General features: G+C 36.7%; 1 protein-coding gene across 1 annotated transcript in view; it reads right to left on the minus strand.

The window, feature by feature from the left end:
• The window catches only part of aff2 (AF4/FMR2 family, member 2), a 251,479-nt gene that overhangs the window by 64,514 nt on the left and 165,358 nt on the right, over positions 1–21,607 (minus strand). Inside the window, exons 8-9 of the mRNA XM_056251211.1 lie at positions 9,910–9,961; positions 4,117–4,154 (exon numbers count right to left, since the gene is read on the minus strand). Of these exons, the coding sequence (XP_056107186.1) occupies positions 4,117–4,154; positions 9,910–9,961 (90 nt within the window). The remainder of the gene's footprint in view (positions 1–4,116; positions 4,155–9,909; positions 9,962–21,607) is intronic.

Below are 21,607 nucleotides of genomic sequence, written 5' to 3' on the forward strand. Positions count from 1 at the left end.
CACACTGCCTGCATTGTGTAGCTCAATCTCATTTAACCAGCTTTGATATTAGCTTTGGAGAGAAGTATTACAGCATCACAGCAACTCATTTGTTTTAGAAATCAGACAGTGTTGCTACCTAAAACTATAGTAAAAATTTGTTTTTGGTATCTAAAATAAATTATTAAAGAAAATCTAAATATTAGATGTTATATATAAAACAAAAATAATGTGGAACCCATGATAAGATCGGGACATAAATGTATTTTTTTGGATTCTTCATTAACTAAAATAGGTAAAATGTTGGTAATAGAAATAAAGCACTTGTAAAAAAACCTTGTGAATGAAAAAAGAAACGTTGCAAACTAACTTAAATAAAATAGTTATATAAAAAAATGATAATATAAATAATACAATATATAAAATTAATTAAAATGAGCAAAACACAAAGTTACTAAACCTTTATAATTAAAATTAAAACTGAATAAATAAAAATAAAACCTAATTCAAAATATTACGAAACACAACAATAGCGCATATAAATAACACTGCTTTAAAACTATGTGCAATGACCACGCATTTATAAGTAAATAGGGTGTATTTAGTTTTCATGTGAACTACAAAATGTTTTTTCGGTCACACTTTATATAAGGTGTCTTTCACTATTATGTACTTACATCAAAAAATAAGTACAATAGTAATTAGTGTAATTATAGCTGTAATTACAGAAATTAGTTACAGATGTAATTACATGCAGGTAATCTTAATAATATAAGTACAATGTTAAAAAAAACGTCTGTACATAAAAAGTGCACTGTATCAAATGATTAATTGTAATGTTATAGTGTCACGATCACCATGCTGGAGTGCCCTTGATAGCCACCAGAGATTATTGTCATTTCCTCATGAACTACATTTCCCATAAACCTTTGCTCAGGCTCATTATGTTTCTGATTACTGTCACCTGTTTCCCATTAGCCTAGTTAACTCTGCCTATATAAGCCCTGTTTATTCAGTCACTCATTGCGAAGTCTTGTATGTGTCAGCACTGCATTTCTGCACTCTGTCTTTGGTTTCTCATGTTCACTTTTGACTTTCTGCCCGGTTCCTTTGGATTTCTGTTTTGCCTCTGCCGTAGACTTTGTTATTGTCTGGACTGTTTGCCTGTGTTTTGACCTCTGCCTGTTTTATTGATTACGTCTTTTGATTACCCTTTAATAAACTTCTGCATTTGGACCCTCAACCTTTGCGTCTCTGAGCAGTTCATGACACATAGTAGTAGTTAAAAACTCTTAATATAAAGTGGGCCGTTTTACTTTTCAAACTCTGCAACAGTTCAACAGAGCTTAAGAGGCAAATGCCAAATTACACAGCCATGCAGGCGTTCACGTTATTGTGTCAAATATTTGAAAGCATGTTTCACGCTGAAAGTGTCATGTCGAAGCAGACTTGGTTTTTTATAACACTTGTGTCGTGTCGCGTACCACTTATGATGACATAACAATGGCAAGGAGTGACTGTCAACAAGCAACTCCAGTGGGAAAGACTCGCATGTTATTCCTAGAGTGAGATGTGGCCTGAGAAAATAATTACACATAGTCTAGAATGACCAGTAATTTCCACAGTAGATCTGTTTTATTTTATTTATTTTTTAGCTCAGATTGGAACCACAGAGATCTTGCTTCTGGATTAGCTCTTGCTTCCAGGCGTTCCCAGCTCGAGGGAGCGTGTGAAAGGCAGGCGCTCATGCAGGCAGTTTGCTGCAGTATGGAGCCCAGGGCTGAACTCTAGGCTATGTTTTAATGGGCATATTCCATTGTTAGGACTGTGGCTGCTAGAATTGGGGCAAAACTACATGAACATCACAAGCCCTGGCAGACGTCTCACAAAATGTCTCAGTTCCAAGATAATTACAGTCCAACAAGCTCTTCCAACGCTAGTCCTATTCCAGCGATCTTTAGGAGAATGTTTTCCATTCAAATTGATTTTATTCCTGTGATGGCAAAGCTGAACTTTCAGCATCATTACTCCAGTCTTCAGTGTCATGTGATCCTTCAGAAATCATTCTAATTTGCTGATTTGATACTTAAGAAACATTTCTTATTATTATCAATGTTGAAATATATAATACATACAATAAGCAGCAAATACATACTTCACTGTTAAAAATGATACTGTGGTGAAGTAAATGCTACAGAAAAATCTAATGTAATTTGTACATGACAAAGTTAGTTCAGGTAAGAATAATAATAAAAAAACAGAGTAAATCCTATATTTGTAATCAATTCAAGCTTGTAGAAATTAAAGCTTAAATATCAACGATATAAAATTAAGTAAAACCCACTCAACTTTTCTAATACTGGTGTTCCTATCATGCACTGGGGCATACATCATTAATAAGGTTAATTTTTCACTGTTTTCCAGCTGTATTTACACTGTTTTATCATTGCTTTTGTTGGTAGGTTTGGTAACGGGCCATTTTGTGACATCTGGATTCATTTTAACATAACATAAACTTGTTACCATCATTGTGTATTGTGCACCAAGTAGGTCTCTGTGTCATGTTACTTCTATTATATAGATACAGTATGGAATCTAAACAATATCTATAGTATTATTTACTTAGATGTTTCCAAGTAAAGCATACACTTTAAAAGTGTGGTTTAATTCAGTTATATTGTTTGAGTAAAAAGTTAATTTTGTTAAATTGACTTAACTTAGTTAAGTAGATGTTACTTAATTCTACGTGAAATTAAATAATTAAACTATAATTAAGTAATATATGATGCATTGCTATTTTAATATTAAGTAATATTTAATTAATTAAATGTTAAGCGTCAATTAAATGTCAAATGAATGATAAGTTCAATAGTAAGTAGGTTTTACTTGATAATAACAGGTAAGTTGTACAAAGCAGTAGCAGTAAAATTACTTAAAATGTGTTAAATGTGCAAATTGTTACGAGGATTTTATCAAGTAAATCCTAGAAGTATATTTTTTTCAGTGTTGGCTTCTTGTCTCATTTCCTGAACAAATTCATTCAGTGCTCTAAACCACTATTACTGTAACCATGCTAAACCACCACACACAATCCCCTCCTCTTGTTTCCTTCAGCGCGGCTCTCACCTCACTAACTGCAGCTGGGACAAACCTCGGCCCCTCACCTGGGGCACGGAGCCTTTGGCTCTCTCCCACACACACTACAGTGGGAACGGCAGCGCACCAGAAACGCTTCCAGAAAACGCCAGAAAAGCTCGTCCTTGAGTAAAGCTAGTGGACGGATGTGATCCCGGGAGGAGATGGGAATGGGACTAATTAGAAGATCTACATTATGAACAGTATTGGGCTTTTGGAAACCAACAATTGAGCATGTATACAGCATCATATGAAATCCAGTATGAAACGGCCTCCTCAAACTATAATAAACGTACATAATGTGACATTTCTGAGCAAATAAAAACAAAGTACAGTGATAAAATTGTCAGATTTAAGATAATGTAAAAGATAAACTAAAAAATGTATTACAGGTGAAACTCGAAAAAATTGGAATATCGTGCAAAAGTGCATTTATTTTGGTAATTCAACTTAAAAAGTGAAACTAATATATTATATAGACTCATTACATGCAAAGTGAGATATTTCAAGCCTTTATTTGTTATAATTTTGATGATTATGGCTTACATCTATGAAAGCCTTGAATTTGGGGTTTTCATAAGCTGTAATCCATAATCATCAAAAATATAACAAATAAAGGCTGGAAATTTCTCACTTTGCATGTAATGAGTCTATTAGTTTCAACTTTTAAGTTGAATTACTGAAATAAATGAACTTTTGCACAAAATTCTAATTTTTCGAGTTTCACCTGTATATATTAACCTGAAATCGATATAAAAATAGAAAAAAAAGTCATGTGAATATGTATTGGATAGATAGATAGATAGATAGATAGATAGATAGATAGATAGATCCTTTACAGAATGATGAAAGGTGTTATGTCATACACATCAGCATCCACAGTGCTTTATGCAAGCGATTACTTCCTGAGCTCCGTCTCTACAAATAACCTATGTTTTACCCAACAGCCAGACCAGCAGCAGCGTAGAATAACAAATGAATTGGACTTGATTAGTCACTTACTTGAGAGGAGCGCTCCTGGGCTTGGGCTTCTCAGCGGCCTGTGAATAAGACAACAGCCCATCAGGTTAAAGGTCGATACCATGTGGAGAGAGAGAGAGAGAGAGAGAGAGAGAGAGAGGAGAGAGAGAGAGAGAGAGAGAGAGAGAGAGAGAGAGAGAGAGAGAGAGAGAGAGAGAGAGAGAGATTGAGAGAAAGAGAGAGAGAGAGAGAGAGAGAGAGAGAGAGAGAGAGAGAGAGAGAGAGAGAGAGAGAGAGAGAGAGAGAGATTGAGAGAAAGAGAGAGAGAGAGAGAGAGAGAGAGAGAGAGAGAGAGAGAGAGAGAGAGAGAGAGAGAGAGAGAGAGCAGAAGACATCCAAACACAGCAAAATAGATGGGTCACAATGTTGAGTGTTTGCAGGGGGAAATTTATATTGATTTTCTAAGATGGAGATTCTATTCAAGCAGAGCATTTGTAAATTCCTGTGATCTCTTGAGTTCGCGCTAGTGTTTAGCTTTACAAGTTGCTCTTATGTAACTATAGTCTTTCATAGGGCTTTCTAAGTAGTTGTAAAACAAAAATAGTCAATAAACCATTATAGTACTTCTGACAACCCAATATAAGATGAAATAGAAGAGCATATAAAGTATGGACAAATCTCATGCTTGAGGACAAAAATGAATGAAAACATACAGGACACATTTCACCACAATATAAAAAGTCTTAAAGTCTTAAAAGACTTTAGGCCTTAAAGACTAACCTTAAGATTGTAATGGATGTCCAAATGTTTCCATTTGTTGTTTTTTAATTTTTCAATTTTAACAATTGCAATTTTAATGTGATTATGATCACTACAATAAGGAAAGCTTTTTAAAACTAGAATAAGCTTCACTTTACTTAGGCATGTTCTTGACAGGCTCTTTACCATTTTCTATTATACAATTAATAAATACCATAGTACAGTAATGGTTCCCCCACCTCCCAAAAACATTAAAACGAAACAAAACATAAAACAAAACACAAATCAAAACAAGAAAAAAACACAAAGCAAAACATAAACACGAAGCAAAACAAGAAAAAAAACCCCAAATCAAAACAAGAAAAAAAACACAAAGCAAAACAAGAAACAAAACATAAAACAAAACACAAATCAAAACAAGAAAAAAAGAAAAAACACAAAGCAAAACATAAACGCGAAGCAAAACAAGAAAAAAAACCCAAATCAAAACAAGAAAAAAAACACAAAGCAAAACAAGAAACAAAACAAAAGACAAAACATGAAACAAAAAAGAAAAGGAAACAAAATGAAAAACAAAGATAAAAAAAAAACATTTTATTTCCATAGTATTTGCTGCTAGTGAATTATGTTTTTGTTATTGAATCTAAACTTGTTGAGTTTACTCTGGCACAACTGTTAAGACAAATTAATGTCCAGTAGATTTCTGGTAAAAGTGTTAAGAAAATTAAGTTTTGATTATGAATTACGATTTCATTTGATTGAGGACAATTGTAAAACAATCTCTTCACTCAATGAGATTAATTCCCCGAGTTAATCTGCACATGTTCCTCTAGGACAGTGGTTTTCAAACCCTGGGTCGCGACCCTCGGGTGGGTCGCGAGAATTAAAAAATGGGTCGCCAGTGATTTAAAAAAAAAATTCCGTTTTCTAATTAAATTAATATTAATAATAATAGCTTTGAAACAACGAAACAAACTGAATGCTTCTCCTGACATGCGTGTTGCCCTCTCGTCCTGCGAACCGGCTTGGGACCAGATTATGCAGAATAAGCAGGCCCTTCTCATTAATATACACAAAACACGCACTCGTTCGCTCCACCCGCAACACACACACGTTCGCTCCATCGGCAACAACACACTAACACTCGTCGTTCCTTCCTAGGGCTACTCAAAAATTACGTTCTAAAAAATCCCTCTAAAAAAACACATAGGCTATATTCGAACTATTCGAACATCTGGTTGTGCATTTTGTCAATGACGCGCATTACGTCAATAACAGGTCAAATTAATACAAAGAGACATAACTACTTGTTTAGGTAGTTTATTTAAGTTTAAACATATTTGACAACGTATTACCTACACAAAAACAAGTAGCCTAAATCAACTAATGGCCAAGACCGCAGACCTCACTCTCGCTAGGCACTCTTTCTCTCTCTCTCTCCCTCACCTCACGCTCTCTGCCCATAACGGTTTAAATGAACAACAACAACGATAAACAAATGTTGAGTGCTGATCAAGAGTTTTGTGCAAGCAATTTAAGGTCGCGACTCTTGTCCCAAATATAGCAGGCTTCATTCAGTGATTGAAACAAATATTATTAACATTAATTGAAGTTTTAAAGAACCGACACTGAACGCCCCGAGCGAGCTGTGCTGTGGTAAACATGGAACTTTTCCTTGACATGAAACGGTAAATAATCAAACCAGTGAAGCCTGCGATGCATGGAACTGCTGTATCTAACCTACCTTATTCATGCAATAAATAAGAATAAGAAATAAAAAACTTTCAGCTGTGCCAGTGCGACTCTTGTGACCTGTCCCTGATCCCTCAGGCAGCGCCCACTCGCAAAGCAGACAGCCGCGCCTCTGATACCGCGGGCGTGTTTTTCCACATTCAAATATTAATTTTCACATTCGAAATTCTGTTTTGTAAAACTATTCGAATATATAGGCCTATTCGAATTAAGAATATTCGTTGACAGCCCTATTCTCATTTGAATTATAAATAAGTTTGCTTTTAAATTGTGTGTGATTTTGGTTGGGTGACAGTTAAGTTTGACAAGAGATTACAGTTTGACAAAACCACAATGTTGTGTTTTAACAATGTTGTGTCGAGTGTACACAAGTATAAATAAACACTTTGCAGTTTGAATGATGTCCTGTATGAACGACGGAGTATATTTTTTGTTCCCAGTGCCGCGCCTCACACACACACACACACACACACACACATACACACGCACACACACACACACACACACACACACACACACACACACACACACACACACACACACACACACACACACACACACACACACACCATTCCAGGCTTGACATCGCAGCCTGTTCATTATAGCCGAAATAAAAATATGACAATAAAATAGTCAACCTAATATAAAAATCACACTGCTCTGTTTAAATATTCAATTCGTACCATTCAGCGTAAGCACCGCTCAACCGTGATGTTTCCAAGCACATTTTTGCGCATGTGAAAAGGATGATTTTTTTTCCTGTCGATATTGCAACGTGAGTGAAGTTGCTACAACGCCTATAATAAAGAATAGTTTACCATCAAATACATCGCGAATGTTAAAATATTTTGATTCTAATGAGAGAGTTAGGCTACGTGAGCATAATGCCCCTTTTTACTTTCCCTTTAAATTATTTCGTTTTGGCTTGTTTAGTTGTTATTTTTTTATTCTTGTTCTGTTCTGTATATAATTAATATTACATTTAAAGAGTTTGTTGTGGAATATGTTTTGTGTATTTGTACTTTTTAAGCATTCAGCAAATGATAAGCTATTTATTGGTTAAAAGTCCTGTATGTAGGCCTATAGCTTGATCAAATTATTTCAGAATCGACTTTGCGTTGCAATCGCGTCAAGGATCAGCAAGTGCACGTGCATCATCAAAAGTAAAGTGGTTAAAAAAAGTGCTTAAAGAAAGGTTAAAGAAAAAAATTCTGCGCACAAGCCTATGGGTCGCCTAAAAAAAAAAAAAAAAAAAAAGGGTCCCTCTTGAAAAAGTTTGAAAACCACTGCTCTAGGACAGCGAGCTGTTTATGAGGTCTGGGCTGTACGTTCGTCACAGCGACTCCTTCGGCTGTTGTGAATGCATCGTAGAGTGCTAAGCGCTACTTTCAGAATCAAACCTCTCAAGGTAAATGGGGATATATTGAGATATCCAGCACTACAGATGAACACAGCACTACCTGGGCAGCCGCAGAGGCAGCGACGCAGGTTTTGGGTTTAATGCTGCGCCCATTGATCTGTGTACAGTCCATTTATCATTCAGGGAGGGAGCCAGTGATCTTCACAGTGTATTAGATGAAACAACTCAGATCATCTGTCACAGGCCCTCTTATTGCTGTTTCCCTCTCAGTGGGGAATGTGGGCTCATTCCAGGCTCCTTGCAGATGGATGTTGCTAGGCAACATGGTTGGGGGCCGTTGCTGCCGGGGATGGCGTGCGTATGTAAGCCAGGGACATGCATACGTACTAGTGAGCTGTTATGAATGTCAGGTCTCCTCCATCACGAGTATGAGGAGTATTTGGGCACTTGCTTTAAGGGTTATGTATGTGAGAAACAAAGGGAAATGGTGGGAATCACTATTGTGATTCGGTTCACATTAGCTTTCTCAAAAAGCCGGTGTGACCGAGTGGTTTAAGCACAGTGCCTGTTGAAATCAACACAGGGACACTGCCATTTCAAACATGATCAATGTGTGCCGTGTCAGACTTTAAAAATTCAATTCTCAACGGAAAAGATAAAATACAATTTTATGACTAAATAAATCAACATACAAAACAAAAACAAAACAAAACAAACACAAAACAAAACAAAACAAAACAAAACAAAACAACACAAAAACACAAAAAACACAAAAACACAAAACAAAACAAAACAACACAAAAAACACAAAAAACACAAAACAAAAACTCTGAATGATATAAAGCACTGTTATACTGTTATAAATCTAAATATAAAACCATTTTAGTGGGTTACTTGAGGGACTCGCAGGCCTCGATTAGCATTTTTATTTCAATTTAGGTGAAAACAGGTCCGTTTTTTTTAGGTCAAATATTATTTAATTTAAAATTTTAATAGTCCTTAAAATTGTGTTATGTGTACAGCAGTTGCTGCCAGTGGTATTTTGAGCTGTGGTGTGTATTTTGTTTCAGGGTTTAGTTAATTTGGGAGATAAACCAGGGTCCATTTGATTATCCAGGATTTTACACGTTAAATGAAAAGTTGCTCCACTTGTTGGACCCAAACAGCTCAGTCCCCATTATAGATCTCTAACAAATTGTGCCATTAAAAAAAACCTAAAAAACACCAACAGCTGTTTTTTTTTTTTTTTGGATATCCATTTACTACTATCAATTTCTATTTAAAGGTTGTTAAAAGTCATTATTAGATTATCAAATATGTTTTGTATTCAATTACTATTATTGAATAATATTAAATATTGCGACCTTGACAAATAGAAGATTGTTGTCATTTTTGAGCTATTTAACCTGGGATATTCCTTTAAAGATGGTGTAGTTAAATTGGTAAAATGCCCAAAAACCACTGGACTGTGTTGTTGCAGGGCAAAGTGTTTGTTATCCTCCACTGCAGTTCATGTCATGCTGGTCACACGTGTTGGACACATTTGCATATCTATGTATATACAGTGTACATCACGGTATATACCTATGAGAAAACAGAACAGGCTTCTTTTAAATGATTTATGAGACATTAGACCCTAGCAGGTATGTTGCTTGATAGTTTCTGATTCTGGCTATTCAGGCAGACGTAAGAAATACATTTTTCAAATGACCTGTATAAGGGTCGACTGTGATTATTTGCAATGGTTCGATTGATATTCACGTTTGTATATATTCACGTTTGTATATAGAAAAGACATGTATATCATTACATGTGATGTGACCACACAATTGCTTCCACTCTAATGACACGTAAGAAAGCTCACTATATTGTGATAATCCGGCGTTTGCTCGTGGTGAGACTGTCAATCAAGCACAAATAATATTATGTCATGGTCCATTGCTGCATATCTGACTCTTATTTACCTGTTCATTGTCCTCTTCATCGCTGCTGATTTTCAGGTCATCCTCAAGCATTCTGCAAAAATAAGTTTTAAAAAGTGTTAATGACACTGATGGAGTATGACTATATTTCCTGAAAATTAACTGAATTAATTGTTTATAAAGTAACAAGGATAGACAGACAGATATATATATATATATATATATATATATATATATATATATAGATAGATAGATAGATAGATAGATAGATAGATAGATAGATAGATAGATAGATAGATAGAGAGATAGATAGATAGATAGATAGTTAGATAGATAGATAGACAGACAGATAGATATATAGATAGATAGATAGATAGATAGACAGCTATATAGATAGACAGACAGACAGACAGACAGACAGACAGACAGATAGATAGATAGATAGATAGATAGATAGATAGACAGACAGATAGATATATAGATAGATATATAGATAGATAGATAGATAGATAGACAGCTATATAGACAGACAGACAGACAGACAGACAGACAGATAGATAGATAGATAGATAGATAGATAGATAGATAGATAGATAGATAGATAGATAGATAGATAGATGGATATAGATAGATAGATAGATAGATAGATAGATAGATAGATAGATAGATGGATATAGATAGATAGATAGATAGATAGATAGATAGATAGATAGATAGATAGATAGATAGAACAATGACATCATAGAGAGGCCACTGATAGATAGAACAATGACATCATAGAGAGGCCGCTGATCCACATGTATTTGTCGACACTCTTTTAAAGTCTTATTGCCAGCAGAACACACCACAGCCATGAAATAAAGACAAACAGACGAATGTTCCTCTAAACCTAAAACAATAAAAGCCCTTTATAAGAACAAAATGTGTTCATGGTTTAGTTTTCTATGACCTAAGCTGTCGTGCAGGACTGTAGATTGAGAAGGACTTTGAACAAAACTACCAGTCATTACACTCATAATATCTACCAGATGCTGAGAAAGACCTACATAGAAAACCAGGTGCTGAAAGAGCACAGCTTCTACGAGTACCGTTTCTGCTAACAGATGATTCGCAGGTATACCTCTCTGTATCAGATAGTGTGCTACATTATCTCTTCTGTGGATATAAAGCACAGACAAACTTTGATCTCAGATCATGAACAAAGAAAAGCAGAACAAATAAAGAGAAAGAGAGGTTTTCCATGAATCCGACTGATTGATAGTGAGAAGCCGTGGAGGCTCCTGTTTGCACACATCTGTTTCCCTCAACACATGGCGAGTGATGCCTCATTAGAAGAAGTTACCGACACAAACAATCCAAATATATATCTTATAGTATTCATCTATAAACACAAGGATGTGTTGGACGAGGCATAAGATTTTATTAGTTTTAATTTTTCTTTCAGCCATCTGGAGCTCAATCTCTGAAGAAAAAAATAAATTAACTTCTTAAAAATGAGATGTATTTACGAAATCCACTGGATTTCTCATGTATATGACTTCACCCTGGTAACTTTAAGAATAAGTGAACACCACATGTGGGAAAAAAAAGCTTCTAGTTTTTTGCAAGAAGGTAAAACCCCATCACACTGTGAAATCCAGAACATTCCAATACGTTTCAATGATGTTTAGGTCTGGTGGTTTTTGGTTAACACCAAAATCACTTGATTTCATCGTGGTGTAATTCTAGGAATAAGGGAACACCACAAGGAACATATTTTTTTTTCTCTTTCTATGCAAAATGAAGTTGGTGGGAACTCAAAAACTTTCCATTAAGCTTTAATGATGTTTAGATCTAGTGATTTCTGGATGACATGCAGTGCATTTGACCTGGTGTAACAGTAGTATGGGAATATCACAAGATATTTGGACATTGGGTGTACCAGGTCATTTCTTGTTCACTACAATGTATAAATCCAGGCAGGACAGTTATCAGACAACATGTTTTAAAATTACAGTCAGACATTGTGTGTTGGTGACATCATTCTAATGTAAATCTGCCCCGATCTAGATTTATTTTATTTGTATATCCATATAAATGCAGGTGATTTATTGCTGGAAAATGAGCTAAATATATATAATGGCTGAAGCCTCAGTTCAAATAGTATTGACAACAGTTGGAGGAAAACCTTCCATTGGACATCATGGAGGAAGCATGATTTGCTGTACAATAACAGTCCCATTGACTAGATATAGTTTTGTTGAGGATGTCTACTGTAAGAACTTGATTTTTTTTCCAGTTTTTCCTGCAGTGATTTTACTGCCCCATACATACTGTAAAGGCCCTGATATACTTCAAGCGAAATTGAAGAACGAACTGCTGTGATGCCATTTCGAACAAAATCAGGCCAAAACGAAGTCCACTTGGAGTTTGTTTTCGGAAATGAAGTTGTACTCCTGATGAAACGAGACACTGACACTGTTTTTCATGTTTAATACTGTATAAAGTGCTATGTAAATAAACATGACTTGACTTTACTAGAGTGAAAACTGTGCCCATTTTTGGTTAACCGGGAGTGACACACGGTGACGCGCTGCCAAGATGGCGACAGCCGGCTCCGCCCACTTTGGGCTTAAAAAATTCTCTTCAGAAACCTACGGGTGATGTCACGGACACTACGTCCATATTTTTTTACAGTCTATGGTTAATCTTGTTATTGAGAGGAAATCATGCAGCTAAACGACACTATCAGAAATTTGGGTGGTGTCGGATGTTCGCTAACAGTATATCGCTGGATGCGTATCTCGATCTTCGTTTTACCCCTAAGAGAAGAACGAAAAAGAACTTCGCCGTGAGTATATCGGGGCCTTAAGAGCACAAAGGGTGGTGGCTCTTTAGTAGAAACTAGTTATAAATCACAACAATGTGTTCTCACTCAAATACACAGACCGTTTAAACATCAGAAAGCTAGGGAATCATTCTAAATGAACAGCAGGTTATTAAAGTAAAACCAAGGCCAAGAAAAACAAGTATCCAGAGACACCCTCTAAACTTTATAACCGTTAGCACATGAAAAGAGAAACACAAGCTGGTGTTTTTCTCTCGGTGTCACCACTCATTACCATACAGTTTCAATGGGTTTGAAGGACCTGAAATGCCAAATTTGTTCCAGAATTCTGGTGTACATTTCAGCCAAGTACTTAATTCTCTATGTTTCTGATGTTTGACCCCCCAACAATCTGTTCTCATATTCCTACTCCCCCAGTTTGTTACTAAGAAACCATTGGAGCTACACAAACCACACAAACTACATTTACACAACATTTTATACTCGCAGTGGCCTTCAAAACAAAGAATGTGTTAAGCATGATAATGTCAGAAATGGTTAACTAAAATATCCCAAACTTTTAATTTAAACGGGCAAAAAAAAAAAAAACTCTTGAGGTGAAACTTCAAACCAAGGTCAGATTGGCATGTCTTTGTCAACATTTTCAGTTTCAATGATATTCGGGCAGAGCAGACAGATGTTTTGGAGGGCAGGGCGGGCGTCCGTAGACAGCGGGTCGTGTAGTTTGCAGTAGCAGACCTGTACCACATCACTGCTGGGCTCTGGACGGGGTCTCACGGGTCGGTTCTGGGAAGTATGCCAGCTATGCTCCCCTAATTGTGAGAGTGGAACACTCGCTGGTCATTACTAAAATTTGCCGTGTTGCGCAGAGGGAACCTGCAAATTGTGAGGCACCTGCTACTTGTCTCCATAGCTGCCTGCCAGCTACCTGATGACTAATGCGAAATTCCAGGGAGATTCAAGTGCATTGACAGAAATGCCAATTATGATCACAAAACCCTTGTAGCGATGTTCAATTCAATTCCAACTCTGTGTAGATTGCATTTAACAATTATTTCAACGATTAAGGTCTAGACACCAGTGAGCAACAACAAGGTGACAGTGGCAGTAAAGATCTCCCTGAGAATAAGAATGTACCTTAATTAAACCTCTTGTGCCTTTACAGTTATTGCAGGTAACGCTCAAGAAATTTCAAGGATGCCTTGGGTTTTAAGTCCGAAGTTTTGACAAAATAAAAGAGTTACGCTGTATTTGGCAATCATTCCAAGAGGTGTAGTGGGTTGTGGATAACTTTGCTTTGACTCTTCTGTCCGGTTCCTTATAACTTCACGGACTGAGACCTGAAGATCTTTCAAGTCTTTAACATTCACTGCAATCCAAATCCAGACAAGATGGAGGTGTTTGTGGTCATCATCTTGCTGAAAAATAAAGCAATTGGTCCTGACAGAGTTTAGCTCCAATCCTAATCAAACCAACATGTTCTCATTCCCAACTGGTCACATTTGAACGCTTGGTCAGGACCTCTTGGCATCACACAGGGTAACCCTTTAGCTGTATTTCCCTGTATTATCCTTCGACATGCAAGGTACTCCATTGCTTTCAATGAGAAAGCTTTAGAGTCATACACAGATGTTATGGGCATAGGAATTTTATCGTCATGATTAAATAAAATAAATACTGGGGTATAATTTTGCCATTATGACATACATGTTGGGGTATAACTTTCAATTTAACATAACACTATTTAGTCATTCTTGAGCATGTACCCCAACCACTACCCCTAAACCTAACCATTTGTATATTACACACTATAAAACACAGGATATAACAGGCAGATACAACTCTAGTCACAATTAATTAAAGTACAAATATTCCAAGTGTCCAAACGGTTGATTTGTGTGAGGAACAGACCCAAAAGTGACCATCGTCTCCATCTGCTGTGAAGATCAAATTCTGTACACACATTCAAAAATTGCCACCAGAAGAAGTGTTATGTCAGATTTGATAGTGAAATCCCATTTGCTCTTGTGTGTGTCTTCTGACCGATTGTGTGATGTATGCTAAAGAGTCGGGTGTATTTTTTTTAATGAGATATGACTGTGTGTGTTTATGGAGTAGGATCATTTTCAGCAATTAAAACCTTTAGCTCCACTCTGTCCTTCTCATAAACATATTGCATGGCTTTGAATGGAACTGGAGGTGTTTGTAATACTTTTACACTGTTTTTTTTTTTTTGGTCAGTTTTTGCAATAATTGCCTTTGACTGTACTTTTTTTTTTTTTTGCCTGTGAGTTTTATATGGTTGAGAAGTGGGTTGGGTTTACGGTATAGGGGAGGGGTTAATATTTAACATTTCTACTTTTACAAATGCATGCAAATAAACAAACATGTCTTAGTATGACGCATAAGCCAAACAACTGAATGTAAAATGGATGGAGTACCCTGTCGAAAAATCACACTAAAGGGGTACCCTATGCATTAAAAAGTGACACCAAGGGGTTCAGACCAAGCGTTTATATGTCATGAGTTGGGAGCGAAACTTTGCAGGAACATTGGCCCTCCAGAAGCAGGATTGGACAACTCTGATCTTGATGTGGACAGTAATGGCCATGCTGCTTGTGCTTTATTGAGCTGTCAATAGTTGAACAATTCACACATCACAATACTGCTTCTTGGTTGACGGTGGAAAACAGACAAGCATTATGTTTAATGTATCTCCTTAGCCTCGTAGTTGGTTGGACCAACAGGGGGGAAAACACATCAGTCCACCATACCAACTTTCACTCTTCAGACATGTTTTTTTGTGTGTTTATGTTCACTCATGTAAGTCATGCTAAGCAACTAAGTTTGTTTTACACAATATTCTCTGAGGGGCTTGTCATGAAAGATCTTCTAGAGTTTGTCAGATGAAGTCCAACATAATTTTGTTCTCTGATTTTTGTTTGGACTACCTTAAACTGTTTGATGATCTATTTGATCAATATGTCTGGATTGGTCCAGATTAATAGTTGTTTAGTAAAGGCTGGAATACACTACACAACTTTTCCCCACATATTTGCCACAATTTGCAGTCTAAGCCGAGGAGACAGTAGTTGCTGAAAGTCAACCTTTCCAAGGGTACCAAGGGTATCAACCATGTTTGATATTTTGAGCTGATTTTTGAACACCTTGTTTCTCCTAGCAACAAGGTACATGTTTCTGCATTAATTTGTGTTTGGAACGACTTCAAAAAAATCTGGCAGTGTGTAATCCTTAACTGTTTAGTGTACAGCATGATGTCCAGTTTTCAAACCATTTTCGAAGTCAGCAAGTGTATGATGCCTAGTATAAATAAATACATTTGCTACATTGTAAAGGAAATTCATTCATTTGCTAACTGGTCTCACATTGGTCTCACAGTCAGGAATTGGCCTGACTGACAATCAGTAAAATGTAAAGTGACCGAACACAGTTAGGGATGTGCCACTTAGGAATGGGTAAATGTGAGTAATCCTGACATAACTCAAATTAAATATACAGGTGTGCTCAAGAATTACTTCTCAAAGAAAACTCTAGAAGATCTTTCGAAGCTTCATTGCCAGGACTCTTTTGCAAATCCAGCAACGAGTTCTTCCTCAAAAACGCTCATCTTAGCAGGCTAGGAACTTGCACACAACGTCATTTTCTGATATATCAGAGAACAGTCCATGAGCGTGCCATCCAAAAACAGGCAGAAGTGTACCTACACCTTTGACAAGTCCGGTGACAAATCCATGCCCTGACCTTCTTCTTGACACCCTGACATCATTCATCAGGACAGCTTGTCACCTAAAGACGGTGTACTGTTCCAGTTCTTCTGGTCCAGACTTTGTCACACACCTCTATAACAACCCCTCACTCCCTCCGTTTCTCCACACCCCCTCCCTCCCCATAACTACTATTATTAGACGTGGCTCTGTTTTTTTTTTTTTAGCGACCACCGTAGGTGCCAAATTGCCATTTAAGAGTGCCCCTCTGGGTTCCCTCTTCTTGTTGTTATTTGATGGTGACAGGCTCCTTTGTTAAGGAGAGCTTTCCCTTAGCCCACTTAGCTTAGCGCTTTGACAGCTCCACAATAAAAGCCTTTGCTCCAGCGAGCTGCCAGGCGACCAGATGTAGGGGGAGGAGGGGAAGCACTCTCGAGAGGAACCCTGTGTGTGTGTGGGTAATGACAGGGTGGGCGACTGTCACCCTTGTACTCCATGTCAACATTGACGCGCTGGAATTAATATTCAGAGGTGAACAGGGAACAGGGTTCTGATCTAGCAAAGCTAAGAGTATATGTGTATTAATATTGCTAACAGAGGGTTTTATGACAGGATTTTATATTGAGTTTGAGGGCAGTATAGCTCTTAATAGAACAATAAACAAAAGCTCTCCCCTTACACGAACAATGACCCCTATCCGTTAGCTTTACGGCGCGGCACCTTGTTTAAAGTGCAAAACTGTTAATGCATTGTGGGTGAACCACAAAAAGGGGGATTTTTTTCCTGACATTCACACGTGATCCAGCAAATTTGCGGTTCCTTCAGAAGCCTGATAGAAGAACGTTTCCATCACTTCCTGAGGGTCCCTTAGAAACCCCGTTTCTGGTAAAGCTGTTACTGTAGCCCATTAGGAAATGAATCCAGGTCTTATAAAAGAATCCACAGCGGCCTTCGAGTCACCATTTCAATCAAAGGCAAGAACATGAAAATGCACTTGGACTTGCTTGGCAGTAAATAAACACAGTGTTTTTTTTCTGGGAAGACGAGAGCATGCCGGCATTGCCCTGAGACTCAACAGCGCTCCAGTTCTGTCAACACTATGCACGTCTCGAAAGCAACTCAAGAGAGAAGGTCCCCAACGCTGCCACTGTTACCCAACTGCCAAATACATCCATGCCAGCTCTCACTCGCAAAAACTACTATGGTAATACCATTGTTTACAAAGGTACCCTAATAATATCACGGTTTATAAGACCAACAGTAGTACCATTGTATTCGTTGAAGTACCTAAGAGCACTATGCAAATACCATACTATGAAATAATAGTAATTCAGTACCATAGTAAGTATCTGGTACCATGGTTTTACCATCAGTGAGCTGACATAGCACGTTTTGTAAAGGCTGTTTATGTTTACGAGCATGTCAGTCCACACGATGTCAGCAAACCTAACATACATTGTGTATGACAGCCTTTACAGACCAAGAGTGTTTTTGATTGGCTAAAAAAAGTACAGTTACACCTCTGACTCTTTTTACCACGTACAAAACTTTCAGAGTTTACCCCATGAATGAATTGATACATATACACTCACCTAAAGGATTATTAGGAACACCTGTTCAATTTCTCATTAATGCAATTATCTAATCAACCAATCACATGGCAGTTGCTTCAATGCATTTAGGGGTGTGGTCCTGGTCAAGACAATCTCCTGAACTCCAAACTGAATGTCAGAATGGGAAAAAAAGGTAATTTAAGCAATTTTGAGCGTGGCATGGTTGTTGGTGCCAGACGGGCCGGTCTGAGTATTTCACAATCTGCTCAGTTACTGGGATTTTCACACACAACCATTTCTAGGGTTTACAAAGAATGGTGTGAAAAGGGAAAAACATCCAGTATGCAGCAGTCATGTGGGCGAAAATGCCTTGTTGATGCTAGAGGTCAGAGGAGAATGGGCCGACTGATTCAAGCTGATAGAAGAGCAACTTTGACTGAAATAACCACTTGTTACAACCGAGGTATGCAGCAAAGCATTTGTGAAGCCACAACACGCACAACCTTGAGGCGGATGGGCTACAACAGCAGAAGACCCCACCGGGTACCACTCATCTCCACTACAAATAGGAAAAAGAGGCTACAATTTGCAAGAGCTCACCAAAATTGGACAGTTGAAGACTGGAAAAATGTTGCCTGGTCTGATGAGTCTCGATTTCTGTTGAGACATTCAGATGGTAGAGTCAGAATTTGGCGTAAACAGAATGAGAACATGGATCCATCATGCCATGTTACCACTGTGCAGGCTGGTGGTGGTGGTGTAATGGTGTGGGGGATGTTTTCTTGGCACACTTTAGGCGCCTTAGTGCCAATTGGGCATCGTTTAAATGCCACGGCCTACCTGAGCATTGTTTCTGACCATGTCCATCCCTTTATGGCCACCATGTACCCATCCTCTGATGGCTACTTCCAGCAGGATAATGCACAATGTCACAAAGCTCGAATCATTTCAAATTGGTTTCTTGAACATGACAATGAGTTCACTGTACTAAAATGGCCCCCACAGTCACCAGATCACAACCCAATAGAGCATCTTTGGGATGTGGTAGAACGGGAGCTTCGTGCCCTGGATGTGCATCCCACAAATCTCCATCAACTGCAAGATGCTATCCTATCAATATGGGCCAACATTTCTAAAGAATGCTTTCTGCACCTTGTTGAATCAATGCCACATAGAATTAAGGCAGTTCTGAAGGCGAAAAGGGGTCAAACACAGTATTAGTAGGTGTTCCTAATAATCCTTTAGGTGAGTGTATATAAATGTTAAAGAGTTTAAAATCATTTAAATAAATTGCAATTTTACACAGTTTACACAAAAAAACAAACAAATAAATTATTATTTTCCATAGCCACCAGTAAACAAATAAATAAATAAATTCTATAGTCCCCAGTAAATAATTAAACAAGCAAGCAAGTAAATAAGTAAATAAATTAATAAATTAATTTATTCAATAGTCCCTAAATAATTAAGCAAGTAAATAAGTAAATAAATAAATAATCCACAGTTTTCCCCATTAATTAATTAATTAATTAATTAATAAATAAATAAATAAATGTTAAAGAGTTTTAAATAAATGAATAACTATTCCATAGCCCCCAGTAAATAACTAAGTATACAAATTACATAGTTTTCTCCATTAATGAATGAATGAATAAATATATAAATTATATATATATATACATATATATATATATATATTATCTTTATATATATAAATATATAAATGATAATGATTATTTTAAATTATTTTAAATAAATAAATAAGTGTAATTCTCCATAGTTCTCTTCACAAACAAACAAGCAAACAAACCAAATTTTCCTTAGCCTCCAGTAAGTAATCAAGTAAACAAACAAACAAAGTTTCCATAGCCCCCAATAATTAAACAAACAAACAAATAATAAAATATTCCATAGTTTTCCCCATGAATGAATGAATGAATAATTAAAAAAAAAAAATATGTTATTGAGTTTTAAATAAAAATAAAAAAAATAAGTGCAATTTTCCATAGTTCTGTAAATAAATAAATAAATAAATCTGCACCCAAAGAAAAAGTAGTGCACGCAAATAATAAAAATAGCAATTACTACACAGACAACTCAGAATTAATTCAAAGAATTACTGCCATCTTGGCTGCCGAAGAAACAGTCTTCACTGTAGGACTGCACACACGGAATGAAACACACTGAGATTAAACAGGCACAAAAAAAAAAAAAAAAAACCTTGGGAGTGGAAAAGAACACATAGCAGTGGGAAGTGCAAAGGCAACACCCCTCTCCTCCTGTCCTCCACCCTAGGAAAACTTTGATTAAGGAGCCCCTGATGGACGAGTGCTGCAGAGGGCTGTTTCTACCTCCAGCCTGTCCCATTCATCCTCACACTGTCTCGCTCTGTCCAGAGGCTTATTTACCTTGGCTCGCAGCCACTTCCGACTCAGATTCAGAGCTGACTGGAGTGTCACATCAAGAGTCTATGTTAATGTTTGTGATGAAAAAGCACCTCCCCCCAACTCACGTCTGGGTTCCCTCTCTTTTCTCCTCAAGAGCAGGGATTCTGTTGTCTGTGTTTATCTTCACCGCTGAGGGAATGTCATAGTCTTTCAGAAGTGCTGTCTAAAAGGGATAAAAGAAAGTCCTCGCATGCCATGAATTCAAATGTATGCTTGGACATGAAGACATCAGGAGTGTTTCATATGAAAAGAAGAAGAAAAAAAAGAAGAAAAGATGTAGGCCTATGGTGATTTTTTTTCAAACCTGTTAAATATGTCACATCATCAATAATAATGTATAAATTCTCAATTAGCTCAGCTGGGTTCTTATTGTGTTTCATTTTAATTTCGACTGTATCAGATGTTTTTGTGAAAAACACAAATCTGAAAATCTGAAATAAATTATATTATTATATTATATTATATTATATATATTATATTGTTTTTCTGATGTCAAAGTCTCTTATGCTCAGTAAAATAAGTAATAACGTGAAATATTATTACAATTCTAAATAGTTCTACCCTTTCCATCAAGAAGAGAGCACTTACCGCTCTCCTCTGCCCTTACTTCTGATGACTAATTAAGCCTAATCAATTACAGTTTGATGCCTCCCTGAGTTGACTTCATGTGAGATAAATGCTGTATAATGTGTGAGTTTAATGGAGTAATCAGGCCTTTGTGTACTGTATGACAATGAGCTATGATTGAAAATCCTAGATATAGATCATATAGGATGCACAACGCAACGTTTCTGGCTTATATAAAGACGCTACAGGTGAATAGGGTAAAAAAATAAAAATAATAATAATAATAATAGATGATTCCATACTTTTCCCAGTTGATTAATGACAGTAAAGTAAGATAATTTGTTGGACTACAAGTTTCCTGATATGAAATGTTTAAATGTGTAATTGAGTCAGTATTTAATTTGATATGAATAATTTGCATACATTTCCAGAACAGAAATCTGATCATTGGATTAAGCCTGGTTCAAAATTTTTTTTTTTTTTTATTTTGGACATCTATTTTTATCACTTTTTATAATACTTTTTATTGTAAAAAAAAAAAAAATTACCATGTTTTTAGGCATAAAATGTTAAATGCCAAGTTCTGTCATGAAACTCTAGATGGCGCAGGCTGATGCTGAT

The sequence above is a fragment of the Rhinichthys klamathensis genome, unplaced genomic scaffold (genome assembly GCF_029890125.1).
Source record: "Rhinichthys klamathensis goyatoka isolate OS25496 unplaced genomic scaffold, OSU_Roscu_1.1 h1tg000079l_1, whole genome shotgun sequence".
NCBI classification, from domain to species: domain Eukaryota; kingdom Metazoa; phylum Chordata; class Actinopteri; order Cypriniformes; family Leuciscidae; genus Rhinichthys; species Rhinichthys klamathensis.